We start from the raw sequence: 24,450 nt of genomic DNA, 5'->3' as shown, positions 1-24,450 counted from the left end.
TTACCAGATTCCCCCAACACCCCTTTGCACAGCTGCGTAGAAAGCCTTCAAAATTTCATACCTTACCGCTCTTCCATCACTGAGGGGCCCCTGTCTCACGCTGATCTCGCATGGTTCATGGATGGGTCCTCATTCAAGGAAGGAAACACTCATTACGCAGGGTATGCCATAGTCTCCCTTGATTCGGTTATAGAGGCCCAACCTTTACCCAAGGGTACTACCAACCAGCAGGCTGAACTTATCGCTGCCACGCGAGCCTGCGTTCTAGCTGAAGGAAAAACTCTTAACTTATACACTGACTCCAAATATGTCTTTCATATACTTCTCTCTCATGCCGCCACATGAAAAGAACGCGGTCTGCTTAACACCAAGGGTAACACAATCACCAACTCAGCTTTAATCTCCACATTAATTGAGGCATCCCATTTACCTTGTAAATTAGGAGTCATTCATTGCAGATCCCACCAGAGGGACGATTCCCCAATCACTCGCAGGAATTGTAAGGCTGACCTCGCCGCACGCACTGCGGCAATGCACCCACAGACACAAAACCAACTTCCCATTCTTCCATACGGCTCCCAAGGTTCACAGACACCCTCTCAGCCTCAACCGCCTAATGATGATAAATCCCCTCTCTTTCGCTTGCTCCATGACCTGTTTCACTCTAGCCCTCAAGCTTTATCCCAGTTTTTACAAGCCTTCTTCTCAGTCACCCCATCTGACAAAGCCCTCTTACAAAAAATTACCTCCTCATGCACAATCTGCCAGCGTACCAATCCTAACAGCCCTCTCAAACCTGGGCCATACCCCTCCCACCAGGCCACATGTCTCACACCCATGGCCGACTGGCAAGTCGATTTTACACACATGCCTTCCGTCCGGCGCCTCAAATACCTCTTGGTGTTTGTTGATACCTTTTCAGGATGGGTAGAGGCATTCCCAACATCCAATAAAAAGGCCTCCACCGTAGCCCAGACTCTCCTTTCCCAAATCATCCCACAATTTGGGATGCCCACTTCCATTCAATCTGACAATGGACCTGAATTTACCGCCCAGGTAATACAGAAACTCTCCCAGTCACTCTCTCTCCCCTGGCACTTACATTGCCCTTACCGACCTCAGGCATCCGGAAAGGTAGAGAGAACCAACAGAACCTTAAAGGACATACTAACTAAAGTGTCTCTGGAATTACACCTTGATTGGGTCCGTCTTCTACCTCTCGCTCTACTCAAGACCAGAGCTCTCCCAAAAAAGCCCTCCAATCTTTCCCCTTTTGAAGTCATGCATGGTAGGCCCCTCCTACCCCTGGGGATCACAGCAACTGAAGGACCCATACCACCCACCATGGCCTTACCCTTGCTCTCCCACCTTCGCACTGAGCTATGGAAGTACCAGGACTGGCTACTTCCAGATCCATCACTTTCCAAAAATAACCTTTCACTCAGCCCAGGCCAATTAGTATTCTACACTTCCCCGGAACCTAAAACCCCCCTAACCCCTAAGTGGGAAGGCCCATGTCCTGTCATCCTTTGCACTCCAACTGCTGCTAAACTTGCCCTGCCAGGTAATCATGTTACTCCATGGATTGATATTGCCAGGCTGAAGCCTTACACTCAGGATCCGCCCTCGGCCATCGAGAACTCCAGTAACAAGCTGCAAGGAAACTTAACACACCATTCCTTTAAGTGTATCCCTCATCTTACCAACCCTCTCAAACTCCGCCTATCCCGGACCTCAGCCCTACCCCCAATTCCGGAGACAGGAACCTTCTCCTTGGCCTTCTCCTGTTCCTTACACTTCACCCAGGGAGCCTTCAGACCCCTTCCTCAACCACACCTCACCGGCTCTCTCTCCCGGAAATTGTTTTCTTTGCGCCTCTCTCATGCGACCGCTCCTGGCGGCCGTCCCCTTAAACGCTTCCCTTCTTCTCAATGTTACCTCCTCCCCACCATCAGAACCCCTTAACCTTCCGGACGTCCCTCTCTGGGAGCCCGACAACAAACACAATAACACTTTGTTGCCCCATCACTGTTTCATCGGAAACTCTTCCTCCCTAACTTTTCCTCCGTCTTATTGTAATCTTAACACAACCATTCATACCCACACCGTCGCCCCACCAGGCTCTTTCTTCTGGTGCAATGGAACCCTCTCTACCTCCATCCTGCCTAATCTTACTGCCCCACGCCTTCTTGTCACCATCGTCCCTCAACTCACTCTGTACACCAGTTCAGAACTGTTCCATCTTCTTCATCCCCCCTCAAGGCAACAAAAGGTCTACCTTCCTCCCGATCATGGTTGGTATTTCCCTAACAACATCAGCGGTCGGAGCCGGCCTGTCGGGAGGAGCCTTAGGACACAGTTTATGGGCGGTCAAAGACATCAATGCTAAACTTGAAGGGGCTCTGACTTCCACTGCCGAATCTCTTTCCTCTCTACAGAGACAGATCACCTCTTTAGCTCAGGTCACCCTCCAAAACCGCAGAGCACTAGACCTCCTCACTGCAGAAAAAGGAGGTACTTGCATCTTCCTTAGGGAAGAATGCTGTTATTATATCAATGAATCTGGTCTAGTAGAAACAAACATCATCAAACTCACCGACTTAGCTTCCAGCCTACGAACCACATCCAATTCTAACCCCTTTTCCTCCTTTATCTTAAGCCCTATCCTAACTTGGATTTGGCCCATTTTGGGACCTCTAATCATTATCCTCGTAACCTGCCTTTTCTTGCCCTGCATCATTAGGTTTCTTCAAACCTAAGTGGGAAAAAATCTCTAATCAGGCCGTTAACCAGCTTTTGCTTAGAAACTACCAGCTTCTAGGTACCGATGAACCCCCCGCCTCATCTCGTGAGCGCCTCAGCTGATGCTGAAGAGGTACCACCTTACAGAGGGAATGCATTCCTACACGCCCTCGCCACCGACGTCTGGCTGCTCCCTCCAGTCGAAGAATGGAACCAGTGCATATTTGACTTGTGGCTTCAAGGAACATTTATGGACTTCTCCCCTTTTGAAATTACTTGTTTCTCCACCCTCCTTTGGGGTTTCATAATCGGTATTTATGTACCTTCCTCCCTTTGACCCCCCCCCACAATGCCCTAGTTCAGCAGGAAGTAGCTCGATGACTTCAACGTCCCCTTTCCTAAAACAAGAAAAAGGGAGGAATGTAAGAACCCAAATGCCCCAAGCGATCACACCCTGATCACATAAGTCCTTCTCGGCCACACCCCATCATGGCGCTGGTTGCCCTTCTCTTCCGTACTCTCCTTCCCGCCGGCGCGAATCGCACACCAATCAGTTCACCCCAAGCCCCATGCGGTATGCTAAGTAGGGATTGTATTTTAAGCCAATCAGCCTTCCCTAAAAGCCCTATATATATATGTGTGTGTGCCGCCTAATAAACAAGCTCTCTCCGGTGGATCGTCAACTGGTGTCGACTTGTCCTTTCAGTCATTAGGTCTTAGCAGTGAAATAAAAGAATAATTATCTGTAAAAATTTATACACGTGCATTTCTCAGAGGGTTTCTTTTATCTTCTATGCTTTCTCTCCCCTTATTATATAAGAATTTGCCTTCCCCAGTAATTTGTAAAATGAGTGAACAGAACTTTTTAAACTTTAAATTAAAATTATGTTATATGGTCGGCAACATAAAGTCTATGACTCTAACAAAAAATGTATTCCCTTCCTCAGGAAAATTAATTATTTCGAGGTTCACCAGCCTTTAAAAAGTTCTTTATAATAAATCACTAGATAAAAGTGTTTGGCATATTCAATTCTACTTTAAAAAGCTGATTTCATTTTATATTTTAAATATGCTCAAGTCTTACCTTTTCTGATCAAGAAATTTTGCTATCTTGCTAAAGGAACAATTCGAATGACATGTGATAATCACTCAATACTGAATACAGAACTTTTTTAATACAAACTTTATAGGAAAAAGCAACATATCTGGATTATCTATTTGGTATTTAGCACAAATAATAAAATGCCCAAAATACACTTCAAAATGTCTGGAACATCATTAGTAGCCTCATACTAAAAGACATATGACATGCTTATCACAAAAATATTCATTTTTAATTCATTCCTCAATCAAAAAAATTATTACTATAAATTTATTAAGACAAAGATAGAAGATTCATAATTCTTATAATTGCAAATACTATCAAAAAACAAAATAGAAATTCTTAAAAGAAAATTTTTTTTGGTTTATAATACACAATAAAAAGCAAAAGTATGGATTTCTAACTGTTGGCAAAAAAAGAGTAATTTTTGGACAATTGCTATTGCTTAGCTAATATTCTAAAAATTAACCATAACAATGAAATAATTCAGAACTCATGAACATATACCTTCACTAGTTTTAGTTTATTATAAAAATCTAATTCTTCAATAATATATGATGTGGACTTCACAAAGAAAATTAAGTTTGATTAAAAATTAAATTACTAATTTATGTACACTAACATTTTTTTAAAAAATTTTATTTTGTTGATATACATTGTGGTTGATTATTGTTGCCCCTTACCAAAACCTCCCTCCCTCCTCCCTCTCCTCCCTCCCCCTCAACAATGTCCTTTCTGTTTGCTTGTCGTATCAACTTCAAGTAATTGTAGTTGTTATATCTTCTCCCCCTGCCCTGGTTTTCTTTGTGTGTGTGTGTGTGTGAATTTATATATTAATTTTTAGCTCCCACCAATAAGTGAGAACATGTGGTATTTCTCTTTCTGTGCCTGACTTGTTTCACTTAATATAATTCTCTCAAGGTTCATCCATGCTGTTGCGAATGGCAGTATTTCATTCATTTTTATAGCTGAGTAGTATTCCATTTACATTAACATTTTTTTAAAGAATTCTGACCTGACAAGCTAGAGTCTAATAAAATCACCTATCATTTTCTTAAATTACAAAGCTTAAGTTATGTTTAAATATTATGTCACTAAAAGAATTAGTATATTAAGTATATAACAGACATACAGAAGTATAATTTAATTCATGAGACCATTATTGCAAAGAAAATTAAAATTAGAATTTATACCAGAACAAGGAAAACAAGTGATTTTCAAATTCCTCTCATAGTACTAAGCTTATAAAAACTTTTTAGCAAACAGATATGTAAGAGTTCTAAACATGTATTTTATCTTCAATATACAATAGTTTGACATTGATTAGTTTGTCAGGAAAATGAAATATTCTAGACTTGTCAGTTTTCATTTGGCCAAATTTAAAAGCTAAAAATTTAAATATATATATATATTAATTTTGACCAACTTTTCAAAAACACATTATTTTATTCCCTTGGTCAACAATGTGTATTGAATATTAATGCAGTTAGACTCTTGGGACATAATGATTATGTTTAGCAGTAATCCAGACATGCAGGGCTGCTTACCTTCAACACCTAAAATTTAGGAGGCTGCTATGCTGCTATAGTTGGTATGCTTTCAGAACAACATAATAATACCTTCAAAAACTGAGATTTCAGAACTTTACTTCATATTGAAAGCCACCACTGCTTAGTCCATTGTCTTGGTTGATATTCTGTTCTCAGATTTTCTCTCTCTAGTCTTCAGTGGATCTGCTTCACAGGATTGTTTCTTCTAATTACCACTACTGCCTTCAATGTCTACTGTCTTCACTTCTTTCCCTTCTCTCTCTTTCCACCTGTTCCTTTTCAAACTAGATCAGCTTTGGAAACAGCAGGCCTTTGGCTTCATGATTCAGGGATATACTCTTCTGTGACAAATCACATCATTCACGTTTTCTCTAAGTACTCCTTCAGTTACTTCCATAATTGTTTGTATTCATAATAGTTGCTGGGTTCTCAAAGACAGATGAGCACCGTATTACCTGAATGTAACTACATCCAGCCCTACCACTAAGTGAGCAACACATTTTAAGTATTCTATATTACTTGGCTACCATGTCTCAATCCAAGAGGTTAAACATATAGATACAAATGATTTGGGGTTACTATGTTTATTTTTGATTATTTGGGATATAGTAAGTAGTGGGATACAGTTTATGACGGTACTTAAAAGAATAATTTATGTAATGGTATTTTTGCCTACAAACAACAACTAAATCTGAGTGAAAAAACAAGGATAAACATGGACTTTGATTAAGGTTCTTTACATATTTGTACTTAGCAGAAACAGTTGGAACAGAGAACTGATGGCTGTTAAGAATTACTTTTCATTTTTTTACAGATATGCGGACTTTCCTTAGCAAGAATTTAACCCTTTTAAAGATTTCACAGTAATAAGATCAGAGTCTTAACAAATAATTTTTTCTCAGAACATATTAAAACAGGGCCAGAATTAATTCACCAATTATTTATTTAATATTAAACTCAGAGCTATAAATCTTATTCCCTTTAGTCTGTGAGAGTTCATCTTTAATTGAGCTCAGATGTCTCAAGTTGAATACATAGTCCAAGGCAAATTTCATATTAAATTAGTGTGTTCCTTTTTTTTAATCCATACAAAAAAATAAAGCACAGGGAAAACCAGAAAAGTGATGTCTGGAAAATTTAAATATCTAGTATTTTAATCATCAAAGGTAAATTTGGTTAATAAGATAAATTTTAATTTGAAATTTGAAGTTCATAAAGAGGAAAGGTAGAAAGAAATAAGTTTAATTTATGGTGAAAGGCAAGGATCAGAGAGATAAAACAGTGATTAGAGTAGTAAGCCAAGTGTGGTAGGCAGATGAGTATCAGGTAGATAGTATTAAGTTTCAGGAGAAGCCATGTTGTCCTTGTACATTTTCAGGAACTTATAGTAGCCAAAACTAAATCAGTCCCTGGACTTACTTGTTCAAGGAAGTTAGGAGCCATGGCAGGGAAGATTATAAATTATCCGTCTGACGCCACTTGTCCTATTTCACAAATACTATTTTATGGGTAGGCCAAATACTTATAAGAGACTCAATGTGATGTCCATGCCCCAAAACAATAACTTTAGTTGTTATTAAAACACAAAATTTGGGCTGGTTGGTTAGCTCAGCTATTTAGAGAGTAGTGTTATAACACAAAGGTCAAGGATTCAGATCCCTGCACCGGCCAGCTACCAAAATAATAAAAAAATAAAAATAAAACATGAAATTCCTCTAACAGGGAATATTCTGTTCCAAGTGGAGCAATAACTGCTTCTATCTCTAAAGCAGGGATTGGCAAATTATGATCTATTTTTATAAATAATGTTTTATTGGAACACGGCCACACTCATTTATTTACATATTGTTGATGGCTGCTTTTATGCTACAAGAGCAGAACTTAATAGAAGTAAAATACCAAAGGGTCTTCAAAGCCTACATTATACTGTATTTGGCCATTTATGGAAAAAGCTGATTGACCTTTACTCAAAGTTATAAATTGAATTTGCCTTATTATAAGTATTGAACATAAAGGACTGAATCCTTGCCTGTTTTTTCTTGGTGGGAGAGGGGAAGGGACCTGGATTAGCAAGTAAAAGAGTTTCAATTAAGAAACAGTTTCAATTAACAGGAAGCTAGGCCACCACGATTTTTTGTTGTACAATCATGCAGGGCCACAGCTTAACAGAAACTGCTTTTGGGAAGCATAATGCATGCCAACACTGCTATTAATATTTTAAAAAATATTTTAACAAGATAATCACTTCTCTAGCTTTCTTTTAATATAGCTTCATTCAAAGAATATTCATTAATAATAGTGTAGATTTTGACAATAATTTTCTCCTAAATAATGAAGCCAAATTAGTTTTTCTTATCTTCTCACATCCCCCACCACATAGTGCCTGACCTCCTAATACATATATATTCAAGCCCACATGCACACATATATGTACATGTATATGTTCAGTATAGATGGTAGGGAGCAAGCAGATTAAAATTCATAAAGAAATAAATAATCTTGCTGGGCTTCTCTCTTAAATGTATACATATGGCTCATTTTTTGAAAAGCACTTAAATTTTTTTATTTATTCAATGTCAGTATAGATCGAAACAAGTTTTCAGGTACTATATATTAATCCCTATATCTATTCACCATAACCTCTAAAACTGGAAAACCAAGATCATTATATCTGGGTTAATAAATCACAAAAACAGAAAAGCAAAAAGCATCATAAAGATTCTTTTCAAAAAAGTTCGCTATTTCAATCTTTAAATAAATAGAGTATACACAGTTTTAACATTAGAGTTTTGAAGACGGAACACAATTATTTAAAATATTTACTTTTCAGGGTATTATAAACACTTAGAAATCCAAAAACTCTAATGGCCAGAATCATAATATGCAAATCATAAAGCAGACTCATTTGAAATATTTTTCCAGTCATTTCAAGCCATAGTCTGACTTTCTATGATTAGCACTGACATTGTTTTATTTTTACACACTTAAAAATATTAAAGTCTAAGGAACAGAAAATGTCAAAAACAGAGAATTTAAAAGCAGGATAAAACAGCAGAGATAGTTTTCTAAACTGCTAATCATTGTTTTAAATCAAAAATATGGCTTGATTAAAGGAAATTTCTCAATTTTCTAAAAGTGCCAAACAAAATAAAACTGGCCCACTGTACCCAAACCCCTGTGAAACAACACAAAGCAAGCTGAATTGTAAAAAGCCTATTTCTAAAGCTAATATCTTGCCTGCAAGACTGGGAGGGCTATGAGAACTGATGGCTGAAAGAGCTTTGGAAAAGCCCACACATTCCATGGAGAATACCACTACCTGGTGGGGACTAGGCATAGCAAAGTGCCTTCCTGCCAAAGAAAGAAGAGAGAATCTGTATTTGGGATAAAACAAAAACCAATATTACAGTGTATTTCAAAACAAATGAAAACTTCAATAGTAAAAGATTTAATAAAATTACATTAGATAGTTCTAATCACTGGTGCAGGAGTATCTTAAAGACTGAAAACTGCACCAGAAACTTTAATATTGCATTTTTCACCATAAAACTATTTGTTTACACCTTAAGAAAATGGTCTGTAACAAGACTTTTTTGTGTCTAAATTAAAATGTAATTACATTTAAGAAAGCTAACATTCAGATGAATAAAGCTTCAGCCTTAAAAATTTTTTTTAAAGATTAAAAACTTACCTGGTAAAGCTTTTGAGTGTGTCTGTTCTTTGCTGGGAACATGTGCACCTCCACCAAATACAGCAGACCACATTTTTTCATTTAAAGGATGGGCCACAATCCGAAATAGTTCATTACTAGAATGTGTTGCCAGGCCATGGATGAACAGACTAAGATACACTGCTGTGAGAATCTCACAGAGCAAAATTGTAAGCCCTGACTGGGCTTCTTCACCAGAAGAATTCAAAAGTCGAATTAGACTAGTTATTCCTAGGACAAATCACAAACACAGCTGCCACTGACAATAAGTTTTTTTTAATTAACTATATTTTTTCTAATTTTTGAAAAAACATATTGTATCAGGATTAATTTTTTTTCTTCCCTAGATTTATAGACCAGTTATTACAGTTAATGCACAAAAATTGAACTATTTGTTCAATTCAGAGAAACACTAAAAATCTGCAATATGACTCAAATCTCCTAGATAAAATTTCATTGACATAAATTTATTTTTCTATTACAATAAGAGCAAAATTATTAAAAAGTGATATAACAAAACAAAAAATCTCTCCCCTGCTATCCCTATGAAAATGACTTATTTTAGTATAAGGACAAGGATATATTAATATTAAGTAACTGCATAATTTGTTATGAGTATCTGGTACTGAACTGGTATCAATCCTAGCAATATTTTACAATAATTATCATGTGGCAAACCAAACCAAATCTTATTACTCATCTGACTGAGACTTTTAATAAGGCTAAGAAAAAATTCAGACATATGTAAAATATTTATACCTGGCCATTGAGCTGGTGATGTATTAGGAGTTATTGCTTCAACTAAGCTTCCTGCTTTCAAAGAATGTCGATGAGGAAGGAGTACTGTCTGATACACCATTCCGGTAAACTGATTTGTTTGAAATGAACTAAGAGAAGAAAACAATATCTAAATCTGTGATAATTTCACATGTAATGTTTCCATGTTTTAGATATAATTTCTAGAGTACCTTAATACAAATTTTGGTTTATTTATTATACAGTTATTACATCTAAGTAGTGTACTCTATAGTCTAGTACTGTATTAAAACAAAATATTCAAGTGTAAATATACACATTTTCTAAAAGACATGGGGGAGGTTTTAAGTATATTTATTTAGTCAAAGACATAGAATAAATAGAAAGGAGAAAATTAAATCACTATGGACCACAAGTAGAAAACTTATATACAGGACTTTAAAACAAGGTTATCTGGATCCCTGTACTGGCCAGCAAAACAAACAAACAAACAAACAAAAAACCGAAAAAAACAGGTTATCTGGTTGTAAATAAAGTCACTTTAGGTTCAATTTTATATTTAACGTCTGGCCTACCCTACATCAGGCACCATACCAGTTACTAGGCATATAAAGAAAAAGATAGTTTCTGTTCCCATGAAATTTATATTCTGGTGAAGGAATCAGACATAAAAATTTTATCATATTGTTCTTAAAGATGAAACCTACGCATACAGTTTTACCAAGGCAAAAGAGAGGACTATTTTACACAATTTGGGAATAACAGATAAATGAACAAAATAACTTGCAGCTTGACATAAACTATGAAATAATTCTAACAGAAAATGGTACAAAGAATTTTGTTAAATACTTCAGAAATTCCTATGTCATACACTAAAGAAATGAATATAAGATTTAAACATAGCACATTTCTTGGTTTAAATCTGTTCTGACTGGCAAATCTCATTGATCATAACATTTTGATGCATTTGTAAATAGTTTCTCTTGCTTTACTTTCCAGTTTTAAGATGGCAGAGTAACAACAAAAATATCTCTTCCTTGCTATGCCTATGGAAATGATAGGAAAGCCTATGGGAATAATGGATAGTAAGCCTAAGGAAATAATAAGAAAGATAAAAATAAAGCCACAATAAATAACAAGAAAGTGAACTCCTGGAGGACAAGTTCAAAAAAATCAGGTTGAAGTTACCTTAGGAAAATATAATCTGAGTAAATGGGGTTACCAGGGAGAATTCAAACACACAAGATGAACAGACAACCAAAAATCAACATCAAGAGATAAAAAACTCATCAGAAGATCTTCACCTGAGAAGGCAGACTTATCAGAACATTAAAGAAAGTATTATACTCAAAGGACTTTAAAAAAATCAAGAAATGAAAATAAGTTATAAAAACTGAAGCAGCAACTATTAAAATTAGTAAGAGATTTAAAAATGAAAAACAGAATTTCTAAAACACAAACTTTGGCTACATTAAAGACAGGACAGTGGTGAAGAATAGTCAGTGTCTGGAAAATAAAGCTAGGATTTCCCCTAAAATAAAACAAAATAAGATTTAAAAAGGGAAGACAGGAAAGTTAAATGAAAAATAAGATGAACCCACAAGTTCCAATACCTATCTAACAGAAAAAGAAACAGAAGACAGATGAGACAATATTTGAAGAAATTCAAAGAACTGAAGACAGATTTAGAAAGATCCCATTACACTACCAAACAATATTTTTTTAAAGCCTAGAAAAAACATAAAGACAAAAATCCTCAACCTTAATTCTTCTGTAAAATTTTTTCTCAATTCCAAGTCAATCACTCTCTCCTCTGTGCTCTCTGAGCCTTTTACTATCTACCATATTTAGTACTTACCATTTAAGAACTACACCCTGTTATATAAGATTTATGAGTTCATATGTTTGTCTCTAACTAGACTAACCTTAAGGAATGAGACCTTATCTCATTCATGTCAAAATTCTCAGTGCCTATCACAATGTCTGGCATAAGGTAGTAATCAACAATAGGCTGCTAAATAAGTTATATTGACAAGGGTTTACTTGAAATTCCTTTGCCATAAAGGCGTAAGCTAAAGTTCCATAGATGAAGAAAAAGTATTTAACAACTCAGCCATGTGCTTTTAGCAATATTTAAATTAGACTGCTATATATAGTTCTAAAGTAATAACATATAAAATATGAAACCTCATTGGTTACTGCAAGTATTCTTAAATTTCACAAAAAGATATTTACCTGTAGTTATGACTACCACAAAGGCACTGATAAATACAAGCAGAAAGGGAGGCTGCTAAAGTATGCATTACATAGACCTGGAAAAAACAAAAAACAAAAAAAACAAAATTAAGTGTAACTTTTTTTAGGTATAGCTTTTTTAAAGACCTAGTATAATCAGCATTTTAAAAAAGATGAAAACATTTCTGACTCCATAAACTATTTCCTTTTTTTTTTTTCTGTAACACTCATTTCTACCTAGAGAAGTATTACTACAGAAAATTTAAAGAAAAAACAATGAGGCCTTTGGCAGAAATTATAAAATACACATCTGTTACCTAATTTATTTTTCAAGAGCAAGGGAAACAAATGTCAGCTATCCAGTAGAGTATGAACCATGTATTAAAAGCAAGCCTTCCAACACTCAATCTGCCTTTTTTTCAACCAAAATATGAAGAGGCAGAGAGTGATTAATGACAGTTCACCTATGGACAGGTTATTGAAGACTATGCTACCACATATTCTAATAACGATAAAAAAAGACTTGAAGAGAGTGAAACTTTAGAGAAAGGATAAAGTTTGAAACACAGTAATTGAAAGGCAGTATAGTCAAATATTTGTTTTGAGGAAGAGAAGGCTCTAAACATGGCACAGCATGAGCCATAAAGGAAGCAGAACTAAGGATGAAGAAGAAGCTTATGCCAGGCAGGAAAGTAGACTAGACTAGAATATTAACCAGGTTCTTGATCTCATTATGAAGTATGACAGTCTTTTATGTAGATAAAAATGGGGAGCGACAGATTACAAACTAATTGTTATTTTTCTCCTTCAACTGTCAAGACAGACAGCACTGAATTAAAATCAAAGATATCATTATATTATTGAAGATGGCAAAAACCACATATGGGAGATTGCAAAAATGATGACAACATTTTGCAGGTACTCCAATATGAAGACAGAGTCTATTTCTTCACTCACTGAATCTGGCTGGCCTTGTGATGCTTTGACAAATAGGACACAACAGAAGTGAAGTGAGAGTTCTGAACCTTTGCCTCAAAGGTCTTGCAAATTCTACTCTTGCAGCTTTTAAACCCCTGAAAACACCATGTAAAAAAAACCTAGGTGTGAGCCGGCCATGGCATACACAGACATTTGGTCAAACATTATTTGGAGTGTGTCTGTGAGGGTGTTTCCAGATGAAACAAACATTTAAATCGGTATACTGATTAAAGCAGATTTCCCTCTGTAATGTGGGTGGTCATCATCCAATCAATTGGAAGACCCGAAAAGAATAAAAAGGCTAAGTAAGGGGGAACTCCTCCTGCCTAACTTCACTGAGCTGGGACGTTTCAGACTCAAACGGAAACATCAGCTCTTCCTGGTTCTTGACACTATTGACTTTTAGACCAGAACTTATACCACAGGCTCTTCTGGTTTTCAGGCCTTCAAACTCAGGCTGGAGATATAACATCAGCTCTCCTGGATCTCCAGCTTGCCAACTGCAGATTGTGGGACTTCTCAGCCTCCACAGTCATATGAGCCAATTCCTTATAATAAATCTCTCTCTTCCTCTCTCTCTCTCTATATATATGTACATCCTATTGGCTCTGTTTCTCTGGAGAATCCATACAATACACTAGGCTTGCCTGCTGGAGAATGAGACACATATGACCCAGATTCTCCTGTCAGCCCAGCCAACAGTCTGCTAACTGCCAGAAATATAAATGCGGCAATCCTAGATGATCCAGAATCCAGTGAACCCACCAGTGGGCCAAAGATGAATGAGGGAGTCCAGAGATCAGCCCAGCTAGCCAAAACCAGAAAAACTGATGAGCCAACCCACAGAATCACAAGCAAAATAAATGATGGCATTTTTTAAAGTCACTAATGTTTCAGGGTAGTTCTTAAGAAGCAAAAGCTAACTGATACACCATGGTTGTGCTATAATTAAAGTTAAATATTGAATAAAGTTTGGCTGAAATAAGCACAATCTGAAGGAAATTAAATTTCAGACTGTATAGTAAGCACTATAAACATTTACACTAGAGAGAAATACAGGAAAAGAAGTAGGAAAATTAAATTAAAACTATTAAAGTTATCCAAGAAGGTAAAAGTATGGAAGGAGAGTCCATCATCAGGCATGCAGAAAATCGAACTGGTACGAGAGCATAACTCGTATGAGATGGGTGAGAGTCAAATGATAGACTATGAAGGAAAAAACTCCAAGGGATATAAAGAAAATAGTCAAACTCAGCCATACTTCAAAAGATTTCTATATATATGGAGAGTAAAGATGAAATATGAAATGTGATATTAACAGTAGATAAGATGGAATGATGATGGCCAGAAAGATGCTATGGTTGATTAGATAACTAACTATAACAATATGACTAATTATGCATTAGAATCACCTGAAAAACTTCTTAAAAAATATTTACTTCTGGAACTCACTCTCACAGACCGATTCAATAATTTGGAATGAACTTAGGAATCCAGACTTTTAATAAGCATTGCAGGTGATTCTGCTATAACTGGCTCATAAAGCACTGCCTAAGCTAGAGAAGTGACAGGTGCAAAATACTTCACAACATTACCCTTAAAATACATAATGCTTTAATATTAACAAAGAAAAATATTACTTATATATTGGTAATATAAATGCCCATAGTGCTTATTATACTTTTACACCAAAATATTAAGTTTCTATTTTTAAAAAACACTCAATCAGCTTTTTGGCTAAATGTACTACTAAAGGAATCACTCATGTATCTGCATATGCACCTATTATTCTCATTTTAATAAAGTGTCTAAGACTAAATAACTAGTATTTTGATAAAAATTGAAGTATCCTATTAGGTCTAAGTAACACAAGTAAGATAAGCCTGGTCTATAACCAGAAGCTTTCTTGAGCCAAAATCAATATAATCTTGGTAATATAACAATTGCTACTTCTAGTCTGGAGTTTAACATTGTTTTTAAAACACCATAACATTTATCATTTAGTTTTATCATCATATATAGTTAAATTAAAAGCTTGAAACCAAACATACTTACTTTATTGCTTTGGCTATCAGGATGGGGTGGTGAATCGAAATTTATTATGGCGTGTAGAATATCATGTGTTAGATTACTAAGGTGCAATAATGGATTGGCAACTACTGTTTTGGCGCTGGCTGTACAAGCAAAGAGGAGAGGCACTGAGGTTTGCTCTGACAAAGGGTTAGGAAATAGGGGTTCTGATGTTTCCTTAAAAAAAAAAGGAAAAAAAGGTTAATCAACAATTTATAGTTACAATTCATTACTGAAGCAATTCAGGGGACTCTGAAAAATTTCACAACAATTAAAAACTAAAAGCATAACAGAAACTTACAGAGTTAGAAGGGACCTAAGGAGGTCAACATTTCAACAATCATGATTTTAAATGATGGGACAATAACCTCTTGTAATAAGGAGAAGCTTGTCACTTTACAGGGCATTCATATATGATAGTGGAGTATGAATTAAGCAGGTCACAAAGCCTGATATTGAATTGTCCTCAAACTGCAATACATATACAACTCTACAAATTTACATTATGAAAGACCATGCAAAAGGGAGCATTCCCTAAAGCAATGATATTAAAGAAAATCAACAGTTGTAATATTCAAAAGCAACATCATAAACTGTTTCAGACACGTACTATTTTTGCTTATCATATAAGTTACATACCTGCTGAGATTCTTGCAAAAGCAAAATCAATTCCATCCTCACAGATGCAAGACCCCCACCATGGGATCCATGAAGTATGCAGTAACTAAGAAACATCCTCAAGAGTGACTGATATTTCAAAAGCCACTGTCTTTTTTCTTCAAAATTTTCTCTCTGTTGTTTTCCTTTTGTTTGGTGAAACAAATCTTCAGCATCCTCATTTAATCCAAATTCATCTCCATTTTTGCCAAATGCAGACTGCAGTTCTTCAGCATCTGAGCCAAAGTCACAAGTCCTCTGAAGAGCTATCACCTCTTTTTCAAGCCAGTGGTATAGTTGGTAACGCAATTTCCCACCATCTATTTCATAGCCAGTAGATAAAGTACGAAGCTCTACCGTGAGAATCTTTAAACAGGCTCTAAATTTCAATTGAACTGCAATTATATCTTCTGATGGATTTAAAATGTCATTTTCATCTAGTGTACTGAAAGATTCCGTGTAATTAGAACTTACTTCATCTAATTTTTTATCTATTTTTGTCTGTAAAGATTTTAGTTCTTTCATTGAAATAGGAAGATCCTCGTTGTCATCATTATCACTGTCCCATTTCAACTCTAACGAGTCATCCTGAAATATAACACTTGGTTGACTCCAGTCAAAAGAAAGAGTGGAGTTTGACTGCTTCTCTGAGGAACCTTCTGATGAAGATCCAAAACCATTCATCAGTGACTGTGACCAATTAACAGCAGAAGATTTATCTTCTCTGGCATCCAATTTTAATGGAGAAGAAGGAGAACAGTCTTTACTAGTATCCAGAAAACCAGATGCTCTACAAAAAGTTTTTGTTTTCTTGATGACTTTGGGCATCTTTGATAATACTTCCAAAGCCAACATGGGGCAGCCAGCTTTTAAATGAGCACTGGCAGTAGTAAAAAATAATCTTCTTTCACTTAAAGTAATTGTTCCTGCCAGTCCACTTTTTCCTGTTAAACTCATGTGTGTGGAAAATGTATCAGATGATCCAAAATGACGTCTCAGCAAAAGAGGATGTGTTCTTAGATAATTGTAGAAATTAAAAACTGCAGGATTACAGGCTGGCATCATGACTTCATCTGAAAGTAAATTCATTCTATAAGCCAAGAAAAGGTCTTCAAGAGCTGATTTGAGTATTTGTATTTTAGTCCCTTATCTCTACTATAGCACCTTTACCTGGTCTTTTGACAAAATTATATTAACAGACGACACTACTTCATGGCATTGAAAAGGTAAGAGCACATTTGTAACAAAAGTGTTCTAACACAGTAGGAAAAGAAAGGTTATGCTACTTACCCACTGAAACAAATCTCTTCAAGTAATATTCTAAGATAATTTAAAATATCCACTATACATTCTTAGTTCTTTTTCTCTCTACTTCCCTGGACACTCCTCCTCAATCTGTTTTGCTAGTCCTCTTCATCTTCTCTACCTTTGAATGCTGAGAGCATCCTCCGGTTCAGTACTTGACTTGTTTTCCATCTATACTCCCTAAATTAAACTAAATAGTACCATGGCTTTAAATATCATCTATATGCTAATAACATGCATATATCTACCTCCAGTCCCAACTTCACCCTGAAAATTTAAACGCCTATACCCAGAGGCTTATATTTCATTTCCACTTACAAGTATATACTCTTGCCTCTGGGCCTTTTTTTTTAAGTGTGCCCTTAGCCAAAACCACTCTTTACTCACACAACTACATTGTTTAACTCACTCATTTCAATCAGTTCTCTGCTCAAAGGTCACTTTATCAGAAAAGGCTTCTTGATCTAAAACAACACTTCCCCATATCATTTACCTATTATTCAAGCTAAAAACCAAGGAGTTAATCCTTGACTCCTAATTCCTTCACACTCTATATCCAATCCAGACCTGACTAGTCAACCTTAAAATTATATCCCAAATCTAACTACTTCTCTCTGCCTCCACTCCTACCATCCTGTTCCAAGCCACTATTATCTTTTGCAACTTTCTTCTAGAACAACACAAGTTTAATTGGCTCTAAAAGTATGTGATCATGTATCAATCCCAAATCAAAATGTATTTTTACAAGAGTAAGTGTAGGTATAAGAAAGCGGCTGAAAAAAGCGTTTTGTTTTTCCCCTTCATTACAGAAGCCAGCCAGTCTGAAAATCCTAGTTCGGATGTTTACAAGACCTGAACAATTTAGTCACATGGTTTTTGCATAAGTTTAGAAGATAGGGCACATACTTCCTGATTGAATGATGCTACTTAAAAAGCTACGAACTAGAAGCTTTTCTAATTAGTACTCGAAATGATACGACACCTACTGTACCTGCTACCAGATGTGTTCAATCTAAAGAAAATAGATTCAATCTATGGAAAAATATTTGAAGTGAAAATACCATTATTTTTATATGAATTTATATAAAGAATTCAATTTTGTTCCATTCCAGCCTATAGGAAAGCTTTAACAAAGAGGATCTCTAAAAGAAAAGGCAGAAGTAGAGCTCAAAGTGGTACGATAAAAAAAACTCTACCCTCCTCGCCTATCTCATGAACAAGACAGTCAAGAGTTATTTAGCTTAAGATTTTCTAATCACATTACTTAAGTCAACTTTCTTTACACTGAATACATTTTTACTATAAGAAATATAAAACTGATTAACAAACACACTAAATTGAACCTAGGATAAAAAACTGGCTTTATATCAATATTTCTTCAAAATGTTTATATTCAATGATACTTATGTTCACAAATCTATTTCATAAAAACAGAAAATCAATAGTACTTGGTTTTCAAAGGATTTACCTTTCTCAAAACAAAACAAAAACTATATACATAACCCTATGTCCCAACTAAACCATAAAGTCATAAAGACCATGAATTTAATTTGTTTTGTATTATACTTAGCACCCACAGTTGACTGCATGTCCAGCAAGTATTAACAGGACTCTTAATCATTAATGTCATATAGCTGCAGCTTACCATTATCCTCTCTAGTGGGCTGCTTTATTAAAGTTTCCAGAGCACCACTATAATCTTCCAAAATCCAATAAGCCATACTCCGAAGAAAAGGATCATAATGTATATTTATGTTCAATGAACTGAGTTCATTGCCAGGAGAACCGATTCCCAAAACTTTTTTACATAAAATAGATTTATATGTTGCAGATGTATCAAATTCAGACTCATAGAGTCTTGCTATTACAAGAGCCAGCTGAATGTCATTCAGTTTCTCAAGACATACCTTTAATAAAAAAGAGAAATATTGTTTATAAATAAGCAGGGGTAGCTTTCATTTCAGGATAAACTCAATTAATTCTCTAATAATTAGCAAAACATAAGGCTTTATTAATATATTTATATTCAAAACTAGCAAACAAGTATAAGTAAAAAAAAACCATATTGCTTGCCTTAGCAAATCTACTTGACTACATTTACACGTATGTTAATACCTGCAAATCTACCTACTCAAATACATTTGCAAAAAGAATTAGCTTAATGAAATATCGAATAATTCTAAACTGCATCAATACAAGCTATGTATTTTATTTTACTCTTAAACCATCTTCTCTTCCCCACCCACTCAAGCAGACTATCGTGTTTCCAAATTAAAAAGCTGTTTAGAATTACTTGTATGAAACTCTGAGTAAAAGGAAAATTTGAAATTAAAAATGTTACAATATCTTAAATGTTCATAATTTTTTTAAGGCTTACTAAGAAAATAATCAGTTAAAAATTTTCTTCGAGATCAAGGGTTCAGATCCACATACCACCAGAATTTTCTAAGGTTCATTGGCTAAGAGAGAGCTAGCTGTGGATTCAATTATGCTTAAACTGATACAACAAACCTTTTAATTTTTTCCCCTGTTCATGAATATTCTTAAGAGTCAGATCAACTACCTAACTCTACCAAGCAACCAACACAACCCAGTAAATCTTAAATTTTATATAAATACCATTAAAGCTAAATGACAAATTTTTAAAAATCACTATTAAATATTATCAGTTACTTTAGGTATTTAGCCTTGTATTATTTTCACTAAAGTTGAAATAAAAAAATAAAATTTAAGCCCTAGATAAATAGTTTGAAAGGATGACAGTGTTTTTTTTTTTTTTAAAGTTTTATTCATTACCTCAATTGCATCTCTGAGGCAACCAGCTAAGAGAAAAAAAGCTGCAGAATGTTCAAATCTTTGTTTGCCTAGCAAAGAAAAAGCATTCTTTAAAGCTGCTTTACGCCACCTCTCATCCTCAAAATTGTGTCCAAAAAACTGTGTCATCCTTGTGTCTTTTTGAGATCTACAAAGGAAAGAAAAGTATGATAATTTTGGAATATAATGTTTCTACATCAAAACCAATCTTCTAAAATTAGGACTGAAAAGTTAAGGCTCAACAGAAACATTTGCCAGTTCAAAAGTTACTACTCAAGTACATCTACTTCTTTTCCCAGCAAAAAAGAATATTAGTCAAACATTTAATTTTTCATATAAATCTCATATTAACGAAAAATTTCCTTTCAAACTGCAAAGAAAACTACATTAGCAGCACAGTAAAAAATTACATTTATTTATTTTTTTGGCAGTTGGCTATTAAAAAGATCCAAACTATCTTGGTGTTGTACCACTGCACTTTAACCAACTGAGCTAACCGGCCGGCCCCCAAATTTACTTTTAAAATATATAATTTATATTAACTTCTGTGCTACTTCACCACCTAAACCTCATTAATAATATTACCCCCCTGCCCATCTGAGGATGACTTAGGTGATCAAAATTTAAGGAATTTTCTGATTCAAAACAATCCTAAACGATTTAGTCTCTTAACTGATTTGGTACTATAACTTTCCCCCAAACGTCTATTCGTATGTATCACCTGGAACTGAACTCAAAAGAAATGATAAACTATTTATGGTAATCATGTTCACCAACTTTCACTTAGGAGAAGTGAGAGAGAAAAATTCTAAGTGAATTCAGCTCAGAAATAAGGTCAGAGCCCATAGGAATGAGGCACTTTCGAAGATAGCCTGGCCCATGAGCTCTTAATAGAGCAGAGAATAGATGCCCATTCCAGACTCCACTAATGTCATCTTCTTCCCTACCCCAACTGCAAGTCTGTGGTTTGGTTAATTTTGTTCTACAGGAACATCATGAGAAGTTCTTAAGATAAGAAAAAAATGTGTTCCTGGACTGATAAATTTATAAAAAAACTAAAGTGAACTAATCAAGTTTCTTCCACTCTGGAAAACATCTGGGCTTTTTCTCCATGAAATCTTTCCTTGAATACAAAAATAACTAAGAATGTACATGAATTGACATCAATAAGAACAAATCTTACTTTATACAATTATGCCTTATGAAAAGTTTTTCACTGTGAAGCAGTTTTCTTACCTACCTATATAATCCCCAAATCACAGCTTTCTTTTTCATTGCAAGGTAAAAAAGGGAAGCATCTAAAGGATCATTCTTTCTATAAAAAGCTGCTTTGGCTACCTATAATTAGAAAACATTGGTCAAAATTTCACAGAAACTGTTTATAAGTGAGCAAATAATTTCCCTCATATACAAGGTAGACACATGATCTGTTTAAATGTTCTATAAATGTTTCTAAATATGTATATGAATATATGTATATATATACAATAATAACAAAAGTAATTTATGTTGGTGGCCTCAGAGGATACAGAGAGGACTACCATCTTTCATTACAAGTTCTTCTGTACTTTTTTAAACATATACATAAATTATTTTATAAAAATCAGACACCTACTACTTAACAAACGTGTCAGCTAGAAATTTATGAATTAGAATATACATTTTTAGAAATCATATTAACAAATTTTGAAATATAAAGACTATTGAAAAGCATTTTGCTGCTTCAAAAACAAAAGGGAGTAACAGCAGAGGAGATACGAAATACCATTTAAACAAAGAGCCAAAATATATATTAATTCACTTTTTTACACCAAAATAAAAAGACTTACTTTTTCTATGCATTTGCGTAAGACACGGGTATTCCGGACCCACCACCCCACACCCATTGCTCTCAGTTCAGACCAAGTGGGATCATCTTTCTGCATTGCTGGCAACATGTTTAGCAGTTCTTCTTCTGCTACTGAGTGAAATGCCCAAGCAAAATGACTAGTTGACAGGCCTAAAAAAATGTCAAGAATAATGTTAATAAGAAATATAAAGATAATTACATAATCATTATCAGAAATGTGGGTTCCAATTGAAAATGTATAAACTTTTATGAGATTCACAGAGTTATACTTAATTGTTTAAGACTGGTAGAAGTATGGGTTATTTTTTATTCTTCTCCAAACAACTCTATCACATATATTTTGTTTTTTTTTTTTTTTTTTTTTTTTTTTTTTTTTTTTTTCGTGACCGGCACTCAGCCAGTGAGTGCACCGGTCATTCCTATATAGGATCCGAACCCGCGGCGGGAGCGTCGCTGCGCTCCCAGCGCAGCACTCTACCGAGTGCGCCACGGGCTCGGCCCTATCACATATATTTTGTATAATTAACATATATTTTTTTAAAAAGATAAGAAAAAATGCTTATGGCAAATTCCATTGTGCTGTAGTATTTTTGTTCTCTAGCTATTATGCACAATGCTTTTTAAAAAATGAGAAACAAAGCATTATTCCATGCTGGTATGCTTCTCTCTTCAAAGCTACTTCTCACCTTTCTTTGGTCAACATTTGTTTTATGGATTTAATTCCACAAAATTAAAAAACAAACAAACAAACAAAAAAACCATCAACTAAACAGTCTAGCTCAGTGAACTAGGCACAGCATTGCAAAAACTCCAGAATCGGAATACATACATTAAATTCCAGCTCTACGACTAACTAATTACATAACCTTGGGCAAGTTACTTAGTCTCTTAATTTCTCAATTTATTCATTTATAAAATGTGAATAGTCATGGTGCTGCCTTATTACAAAGTTGTGAAGATTAAATAATATAAAGAATTTAGAATACAACTTGGTACATAATAATTATTATTACCCTATACCACCATATTAATAAGATATTTTCATACTTATATAGCAGTATTTATGTCAGCAATTCTCTCAACCTATTGGTCTGCATGAGTACTGTTTATTACTCAGCTTCTATTTTATCTCTTCATAATCAATACTTTTTTTAGTATTACTGTGTAGAGTAAACAGTTAATTACAAGATGCCACTTTGACATAAAGGGTCTCAAATTTTTAACCTATGCCATGAAATAACATCCTATGCCAAGGAATCTGAAATTCTCAATATACGGAAGACTTTGGAAATAAAGAAAAAGAAATTTTAAAAACACACCTATGCTGTGAATGGATTATTATAAATATTTTTAGATTTTTATAATATCTCAACCAACTTCAACACATTTTCATAAATAATTAGAGTTCGATTTGGACGTCAGCAAGATGGCAGATAGCAGAATGGGAGGTTCCAGGCTTCACTCCCTGCTATGGTTCACACGTTTGTGTCCCTCCAGATTTCATGTTGGAAATCAATCTCCAATGCAATAGTATTAATAGGCAGAGACTTTAAAAGATGATAAGTCCATGAAGGCTCTGCTCTCATCAATGGGATTAGTGCCCTCATACATGGGCTCAAGGGAACTAGCTATACCTTTTCACCCCTTTTGACATGTGAGAATGTACCAGTAAGTTGCCATCTACAGAGCAGAGAGCGAGTCCTTACAAGATACCAATTCTACTGGCACCTAAGCTTGGACTTCCCAGCCTCTAGAATTGTGAGAAATAAATTTCTATCATTCATAAATTACACAGTCTAAGTTATTTTGTTATAGCAGCCTGAACAGACTGAGATGCTCCTTCCCCATCCCCTGAAAGTTCAACTAGCAACTATCCAGGGACAAGAACACCTTTATGAAACCTAAAAACTTGAAAATGAGCATGAAACACCACTGTGGACCACAGAACCAAATAAAAATTGCCTTAGATGGATAAGAGGAATGGTTTCTTTTTGACTGTGTTAACCCTTCCCCTCTCAAGTCAGCACAGCACTGCACACAGAGGACTCCCGTGGATCCACAATTTCTACAGTAGGAAAAGAGACCCAAAGGCAGACATCCAGCTTCCCTAGAATTCCCATATGCTTCCCAGGAAGCTGATGCCAGTCTCACATCATGCAGACGACCTGGGACAACTATGGTCTAGACTGCATAGGGTCAGGTAGAAACAAAAATAAAAAAGAGGCGAAGTTCACAGCAACCAGTATGTAGATCTTGGTGGTAGCTCTTTGTTTCTGACAGCAATGGCATGCAATTAGAGGTGCCAGCCAACCATATACCCTACCTGCAGAGCCGAGCTAGTTCCTTCCAGAAGAACAGTGGGAAGTTCAACCTGGCTTGAGTCCTTGGACAGCCAGCCCTCTACACCCAACCTATGAGCCCACCCTTGCCTGCCCAGACAGGGAGATGCCTGCCTCAGGCCATTATGGTAAAGTTCAGGGGCTAGACTTGCCCAACCTGGCAGTCCAAACAATGGCTCAACTTAGCCTCAGACACCACCCCAAGGCCCAGCCGAGGCAGAAAGACACCTGTCATCATGAATTTCTGCAAAGCTTAGGGGCTACATTTGCCCAGCCTAGGACTCCAAACAGCAGTTTGGCTCAGTCTCAGAGCCCAACTCAAGGCTCCACCCAGGTAGGGAGGC

The 24,450-nt window shown here is 35.6% G+C and overlaps 1 protein-coding gene across 5 annotated transcripts in view; it reads right to left on the bottom strand.

The window, feature by feature from the left end:
• DMXL1 (Dmx like 1) overlaps positions 1-24,450 on the bottom strand; it is a 149,905-nt gene that overhangs the window by 56,233 nt on the left and 69,222 nt on the right. For 4 of the 5 annotated variants that reach the window (XM_063088204.1, XM_063088200.1, XM_063088203.1 and 1 more), the window contains exons 20-29: positions 21,748-21,917; positions 21,159-21,256; positions 19,901-20,066; positions 18,750-19,011; positions 15,782-16,872; positions 15,128-15,319; positions 12,095-12,171; positions 9,863-9,990; positions 9,086-9,334; positions 8,632-8,745 (exon numbers count right to left, since the gene is read on the bottom strand). In XM_063088204.1, coding sequence (XP_062944274.1) covers positions 8,632-8,745; positions 9,086-9,334; positions 9,863-9,990; positions 12,095-12,171; positions 15,128-15,319; positions 15,782-16,872; positions 18,750-19,011; positions 19,901-20,066; positions 21,159-21,256; positions 21,748-21,917 — 2,547 coding nt within the window. The remainder of the gene's footprint in view (positions 1-8,631; positions 8,746-9,085; positions 9,335-9,862; positions 9,991-12,094; positions 12,172-15,127; positions 15,320-15,781; positions 16,873-18,749; positions 19,012-19,900; positions 20,067-21,158; positions 21,257-21,747; positions 21,918-24,450) is intronic. The other variant, XM_063088201.1, reaches the window with a different exon arrangement.

This window comes from Cynocephalus volans, chromosome 2, assembly GCF_027409185.1.
Source record: "Cynocephalus volans isolate mCynVol1 chromosome 2, mCynVol1.pri, whole genome shotgun sequence".
Classification (NCBI taxonomy): domain Eukaryota; kingdom Metazoa; phylum Chordata; class Mammalia; order Dermoptera; family Cynocephalidae; genus Cynocephalus; species Cynocephalus volans.
The sequence above is the reverse complement of the archived record's forward strand: the minus strand, read 5'-3'. Positions and strand labels throughout refer to the sequence as shown.